General features: G+C 41.5%; 1 protein-coding gene across 1 annotated transcript; it reads right to left on the bottom strand.

The window, feature by feature from the left end:
- Window positions 1-714: 714 nt before the first annotated feature.
- Window positions 715-2348, bottom strand: LOC114689305 (speckle-type POZ protein-like). The gene is given in 1 exon segment (XM_037201848.1): window positions 715-2348. A coding segment is annotated over 1 exon segment (1083 nt). The 5' UTR covers window positions 2286-2348; the 3' UTR covers window positions 715-1202.
- Between the last annotated feature and the right edge of the window lie 5202 nt (window positions 2349-7550).

Below are 7550 nucleotides of genomic sequence, written 5' to 3'. Positions count from 1 at the left end.
TGTATTCTGTTGGTCTGTTTGGGGGGCATCTAGGCGGTGGTGCCGGGTCCTGGGATCGCTGCACGGGATGGCTGTTTGAAACCTGGGACTTATGCAGGGATGTGTGGCTCAGTCTGGAAGGAGGGGACTGGACCTGCCTGGATTGAGTCTATCGGGTCGGTCTCGGTCCTCTGGGGTGGCCTTGATCTGGAGGTAGTGGAAGGGGGGCGGGAAGGGGGAGAGTGGGGAAATCTGTGGCTGTTGTGTGGAGCTGAATGGTATTGTAAAATAAAATAAATTTAAAAAATAAAAAAAATGACAAGGTACGTGCACTGTCTTCCATGTCTGATCAGACAATATTAATAATAATAACAATAAACTAGAAAAAACACACAAGGATTGCCCAACAAAAACAGAGAAATAGATGAGAGATACATGAGCAAACTGGGGGTTGGTGTGTGTGTGTGTGTGTGTGTGTGTGTGTGTGTGTGTGTGTTGTGTGTGTGTGTTTGTGTGTGTGTGTGTGTGTGTGTGTGTGTGTGTGTGTGTGATTTCTGCACACACTTCCAAAGCTGAGCAGTGCTGGATGGACTAAAATGGCATTCTTCAAACAGAAACACCACTGGAATCCACAAGCTGATTTTAAATTTTTTATTCATTTGATATTTTATTTGGGTAGGTACAGTCTACAGAGAGGGATGTGCCCATGGAGAAAAGAAGAGGACTGAACAAGGGTCCTGTGCAAGAACAACAATTGCTTTAGCCAACTGAGATATCTCTCCAGTCCCACAAACTGAGTTTGGAGAAAAATGCCTTAATTCTCTTCCCCTTCTCTTGTAACCAAATAGTCACGTTTATTTTCTTCTTTCTGAGTCCTTCACAATATTTTCTGCTCAGTCCAATACAGACAAGTTGCTCCAAAGAAACCCTGTTGTAATGTGCTTGGGACCGCAACTAAAATGTATTCCAGTTCCCAACGCATTGGAGAGAAAAATCAAACCAGTACAGTAACAGGGTAGTGTATACAACATAGCTCAGCACTTCCCCTCCCTGAACCTGACAATCACCTCATTTTCAGCTGTATTAAAGCCTGAGCCACCATGCTGACTTTTCCTAGTTTCACTGGAAATGCTTCATACATCCCATAGTCTAGCCAGGTGTCATTGGTAACAACACCATCTGCTGCTTCAGGGAGACAATTGTAGGTCACAGCTGACCAAGTCCTAGGATTGCTTCAAGCATTTGAAAGGGGGCTTCAGGTAAGGGAGATGAGCAAAAGCCAGGTAACATTGTGCTTCAGCCACTAAATGGGGATATGAGCCCACCATTGCCTTCCAGCCTGAGGTCTCAGAGACCTCAGAAGCATGAGCTGTAATGAAATCCAGTGCCTGAGTTTTCAGCTGCCCTGAGCTGTGGAGGTCAGCCAGGAAGAGAGTGTGGGCAGCATTCTCCTCAGAGAGGTCCCTGCAGAGGGCATCCTCACACATGACCTTCAAACGCTTCAGGCCATACTTGTCAGCAGCTGCCAGCAGAGCATCTGCCATGCTGTCCAGGTCTGGTGCTGTTCCTGTGTAAATGAAGTTCATCATTGCCTTGAAGACTTGTGGCTCCAGGTCAGGGATCTCAACACGATTCTTTCTGCTCTCCTCCATGTCATGTTGAAACATGGCTCTGAAAACTGGAGAGCGAGCTGCTAAGATGGCCTTGGGAGCCTGAAATTCCTGGCCAGCTACCACCAGGCAGCAGTCTGTGAATCGGGAATTCTCCCACAGCTCTCCTAGCTCATCTGCCAATGTGCATCTTGGAACTTGAATCCCTGTCTTCCTGTTCTGGTCAGAGATGCTGAAGGAGTCTTTGACCACACTCACCATGCACAGGAGGTTCAGCTGATCTTGTGGGAGAAGACGAGGTGCATGGGACAGGAGGAAATCTCATAGGATGTACTTTTTGAATCCGTAACCAAGGCCTGGCACAAACCTAAAAGCTTTTAGGCTCGTCCTGGTTTGCTTTTTCTCTCCTTTGTCGCTTATGATCCAGAACTGGAACTTTGCCCAAACATGACTCTTTAGACAGCTGAGCAAAACTAGATTAACTGACAGGTAATCTGCACTTACTTCATCGAGTCCGTTAGGGTGTACTGTCAAACACCATTTGTCATTGGCTTCTATTGAAAAAGTTGGGCTTCTAAGGCTTCCTAGCCTTTCCTCCACAATAGAATGGAAGTTGCTGATGGTCCACATGTAAGAGAAATTCTGAAGGGTGATTTGAGTGTGGTCCCATCTTTGGACTGTCCCATCTCCTGCCATTTCTCCTGGGGGTAGTTTGAAGGTTAAACTGGATCCAAAAATGAAGAACTAGCAATTGTTTTCTCTTCACCTTGTGAGACACAATAACAGACATGAATTAGATGTTATGTTTTTGTTTTTCCTGTATTCTCTGTTAGACGCGGCTTGAAATTTGGATCTCAGATATTTTCTATACAGATTTCAATACTAATTTCAGAGAAGTCAGTGTGTGCTACTAGGATTTCTTACATAACTCCATTTTTTGTCTAGATTGAATCTTAGGGCAATAGGTAAATGATTTTGACAATTAAACACAGCTGTTGAATATTTTGGAAAATTTTATGCACTCATATCAAACAATGTTGTACTAGGTTCTCTAGAGTAACAGAACATATATAAGGAATCTCTCTGTGTATGAAGGAAGGGGATTTATTAGAATGACTTAGGTCTGCAGAACTGCTAATCTCCCATTGGCTAGCTGTGAAGGAAAAGTCCAATATTCCAGTACTTACTCAGTCTAGGAGGTTGAATGTGTCCACTAGTCTTCAGTGTATACTAGAGTTCTAAACATTCTCTAATGCCAGGGAAGGGATGGACTTGCTGCAAGGTGAGGGCAAGCAGGCAAATAGCAAGAGCTTCCTGCTTCCATGTCCTTTTAAATGCTTCCAGCAGAGGGTGTGGCCCAATTTAGGGTGTGTCTTCCAGCTTTAAGATCTGGATTAAAGGTGTGTGTCTTCAGACCTTGAGATCCAGATTAAATATTTGTGTCTTTTTACCTCCAAAGTCTGTACTTGAATTGGATCTTAACTACTTCAACTGAAGGAAAACACTTCTCTCTTGTGTGCCCTCCATTTTAGGGTTTTAGTAAATTCCATGTCTTTTTAAGTTGGAAACAAGAATAACCAGCACAAGTGTATTTTTCTTACTGTGGCTCATCTTAAATAAAATAGGGATGGCGTCCATTACTACACAGCTGTTATTTCCTCTTTTCGGGGTTTTACACTAAATCTTCCTACTAACATGATCTGGGAAGAGGTGTCTTCCTTTCTCTGTCAGGGATCTCAGTGTTCACAACTTCTGGATTCTGGTGCAGCAAACGGCCATTCTTAGGGTGAACTTTTAAGCACAAAACCCATACTCTGGGTTCACAAACTTCAATTAACAAGAACAATTATCCAGAAGCGGCACTACAGAAGCCAAAATGTTACTGTATTTCAAGCAAGGTTTGAACATTTAGAGGTATTCCTAGAGCTGTGGACTTAGGTGGATTAAGCCTTCCTTTTTGTTATCACAGGGGATTGCTGTTTTTTTTTTTTTTTTCCAAAAATGCTGGGTTTTACACCATGCATAGTACTTCTGTCATGGAGACAGCTGTACTTAGGTGTGCGGCCCGGTAATGTCTGGGCCCTGTTACACAGGTGGGTCTGTGCACCATGAGCATATGGTGCCCTCAGAGGTCAGAAGAGGCTGTTGGATCCCTGAATAAGTGTAAACTGGAGTTACCAACTGTGGTCAGGTACCCTATGAATGCAGTAAATTGGATGCCAATCTTCTGGAAAGGTATCCAGCAACTTTTACTGCTGAACTATTACTCCATCCCATCCCAGATACTTTCTTAAAGAGGACAGAACAGCACTGAAATACTAGTTCATTCTCTAAAGCTTTGGCATCTGAAAGGTTTTAGCAGGAATTCAAGAGGTAATCATGATTTCATTTCTACATCTTTCTTTCATTTTTGACAGCTTTCCACTCTGCATGTCTGGCTCTCTTAAAAGTTACTGTATGGACCAAGTTAGCCTCAGACTCACAGAGTTGAGTCAGTCTCTGCCTTCAGACTACTCTGATCAATGCCATAGACTATCACATCATGCCTGGTTCATGAATTTCTATTTAATCACAGTAACCACAGTGTTAGTCTTAAACAAATGATATTGAAAGTTTGCTTTTAACATTAATTTAAAGAATATAAAGACTTTTTATTCATCTTAATATTAATTAATTTGACTAAAATATTTTGAGTCAAATTAAATAAGCTTTATTTCCTGCCAAAATAGGTTTTCTCCTTAATCCTTGGACTGAGAGATAAGCCAGGATCATAGCAAAAGTGGGGGATTTAAACTCCAAAAATGCAAGGCTAAGGGTTTTCTGAGGGTTGGAGAGAGTGTTCCAGAGGAATTCGGGTGATGTAGGATCTTGGCTGAATTTTTTCACCAGGAGCCAATGAAAAAGAGAAATAATTGGACTGTTGGTTATTTTGAAGTCTAATTTCTTGAGTTCTTTATATATTCTGGATATCAGCCCTCTGTCAGATGTGCGGTTGGTGAAGATCTTTTCCCATTCTATAGGCTGTCATTTTGTTTTGTTGACCATGTCCTTTGCCCTACAAAAGCTTCTCAGTTTCAAGAGGTCTCATTGATTAATTGTTTCTCTCAGTGTCAGTGCTACTAGTGTTATATTTAGGAAGTGATCTCCGATGCCAATGCGTTCAAAATTACTTCCTACTTTCTCTTCTGTCAGGTTCAGAGTAACTGGATTTATGTTGTGGTCTTTGATCCACTTGGACTTAAGTTTTGTGCACGGTGAGAGATATGGACCTATTTGCAGTCTTCTACATGTTGACATCCAGTTATGCCAGCACCATTTGTTGAAGATGCTTTCTTTTTTTCCACTGTACAATTTTGGCTTCTTTGTCGAAAGTCATATGTTCATAGGTGTGTGAATTAATATCAGGGTCTTGATTTCGGTTCCATTGTTCCACATGTTGGTTTTTATGCCAGTACCAAGCTGTTTTTATTACTGTAGCTCTATGGTAGAGCTTGAAGTCAGGGATAATGATGCCTCCAGAGGTTGTTTTATTGTACAGGATTCTTTTGACTATCCTGGGTTTTTTATGTTTCCATATGAAGTTGAGTATTGTTCTTTCTAGGTCTGTGAAGAATTGTGTTGGCATTTTGATAAGGATTGCATTGAATCTGTATACTGCTTTTGGTAAGATTGTCATTTTTACTATGTTAATCCTACCTATTCATCAGCATGGGAAATCTTTCCATTTTCTGACATCTTCTTCAATTTCTTTCTTCAGGGACTTAAAGTTCTTGTCATATAGGTCCTTCACTTGCTTAGTTAGAGTTACACCAAGGTATTTTATATCATTTGTGACTATTGTAACGGTGATGTATCTCTGATTTCAGGGAAAGAGAACTTAGAGGAGCAGGATGTCCCAGCTGGATCAGGAACTGAGTGGGAGAACAAGGAAAGAGATACCATGGTAAATGTTGCATTTTGTCAAAGGCCTTTTCAGCATCTAGTGAGATGATCATGTTTTTTTATTCTTTCAGTTTGTTTATATGGTGTACTACATTGACAGACTTTCGTATGGTGAACCACCCTTGCATCCCTGGGATGAAGCCTACTTGATCATGGTGGATACTTGTTTTGAGGTGTTCATGGTGTCTGTTTGCCAATATTTTATTGAGTATTTTTGCATCAATGTTCATGAGGGAGATTGGTCTGTAGTTCTCTTTCTTTGTGGCATCTTTTTTTGGCTTGGGAATAAGGGTAATTGTAGCCTGGTAGAAAGACCTTGGTAATGTTCCTTCTGTTTCTATTGTGTGGAACAATTTAAAGAGTATTGGTATTATCTCTTCTTGGAAGATCTTGTAGATTCTGCACTGAAACCATCTGGTCCTGGACTTTTGTTGTTGCTGTTGTTGTTGTTGTTGGGAGACTTTAATGACTGTTTCTATTTCCTTAGGGGTTATTGGTCTATTTAAATAGTTTATCTGATTTGCATTTCCCTAATGATGAGGGATGTTGAGCAATTCCTTAAATGTCTTTCAGCCATTTGACCTTCCTCTGTTGAGAATTCTCTGTTTAGTTCTATAGACCATTTCTTAATTGGACTGTTGGCATTTTGATGTCTAATTTCCTGAGTTCTTTATATATTCTGGATATCAGCCCTCTGTCAGATGTGGGGTTGGTGAAGACCTTTTCCCATTCTGTAGGCTGTGGCTTTGCCATGTTGACCATATTCTTTGGTCTACAAATGCTTCTCAGTTTCAAGAGGTCCCATTGATTGATTGTTTCTCTCAGTGTCTGTGCTACTGGTGTTATATATAGGAAGTGATATCCTATGCCAATGCATTCAAGACTACTTCCTACTTTCCCTTCTATCAGGTTCAGAGTAACTGAATTTATGTTGCGGTCTTTGATCCACTTGGACTTAAGTTTTGTGCACGGTGAGAGATATGGACCTATTTTCAGCATTCTAAACATTGATATCCAGTTATGCCAGTACCATTTATTGAAACGACTCTGAGATACCACCTTATACCCATCAGAATGGCTAAGATCAAAAACACTGAAGACAGCTTATGTTAAGAGGATGCTGAGCTACGCGACTCTCCTCCACTGCTAGTGGGAATGCAAGCTTGTACAACCACTTTGGAAATCAATATGGCGCTATCTCAGAAAATTGGCAATCCATCTCCCCCAAGACCCAGCTATTCCACTCTTGGGCATATACCCAAAGAATGCCCAATCATACCACAAGGGCACTTGCTCAACAATGTTTATATCAGCATTGTTTGTAATAGCCAGAACCTGGAAACAACCTAGATGCCCTTCAATTGAAGAATGGATAAATAAAATGTGGTACATATACACAATGGAATACTACTCAGCAGAGAAAAACAATGACATCATGGGGTTTGAAAGCAAATGGATAGGTCTAGAAAAAATCATCCTGAGTAAGGTAACCCAGACTCAGAAATACAAACATGGTATGTACTCACTCATAGGAGAATACTAAATGTAAAACAAAGATGACTAGACTGCTACTCACAACTCCAGGGAGGCTACCTAGAATACAGGACGCTAAGAAAGACAGAGGGATTGCCCAATGACAGAGAAATGGATGAGATCTACATGTACAACCTGGACATGAGTGGGGTAATGAAGGGCAAGGTTCAAGGGAAAGAGCGCTTTGGGGAGTGGGAGATACCAGCTGGATCAAGAACATAGAGGGAGAACAAAAAATAAGAGACCATGATAAATGAAGACCACATGAGAATAGGAAGAAGCAAAGTGCTAGAGAGGTCCACAGAAATCCACAAAGATTCCTCCACAATAGACTACTGGCAATGGGTGAGAGAAAGCCCGAACTTACCTACTCTGGTGATAGGATGGCCAAACATCCTAATTGTCATGCTAGAAATCTCATCCAATGACTGAGGGAACCAGATGCTGAGATCCACCGCCAGGCCCTAGGTGGAGCTCCAGGAGTCC

This window comes from Peromyscus leucopus, unplaced genomic scaffold (genome assembly GCF_004664715.2).
Source record: "Peromyscus leucopus breed LL Stock unplaced genomic scaffold, UCI_PerLeu_2.1 scaffold_1649, whole genome shotgun sequence".
Classification (NCBI taxonomy): Eukaryota; Metazoa; Chordata; class Mammalia; order Rodentia; family Cricetidae; genus Peromyscus; species Peromyscus leucopus.
Note: the sequence above shows the minus strand (reverse complement) of the source record. Positions and strands in the feature narration are given on the sequence as shown.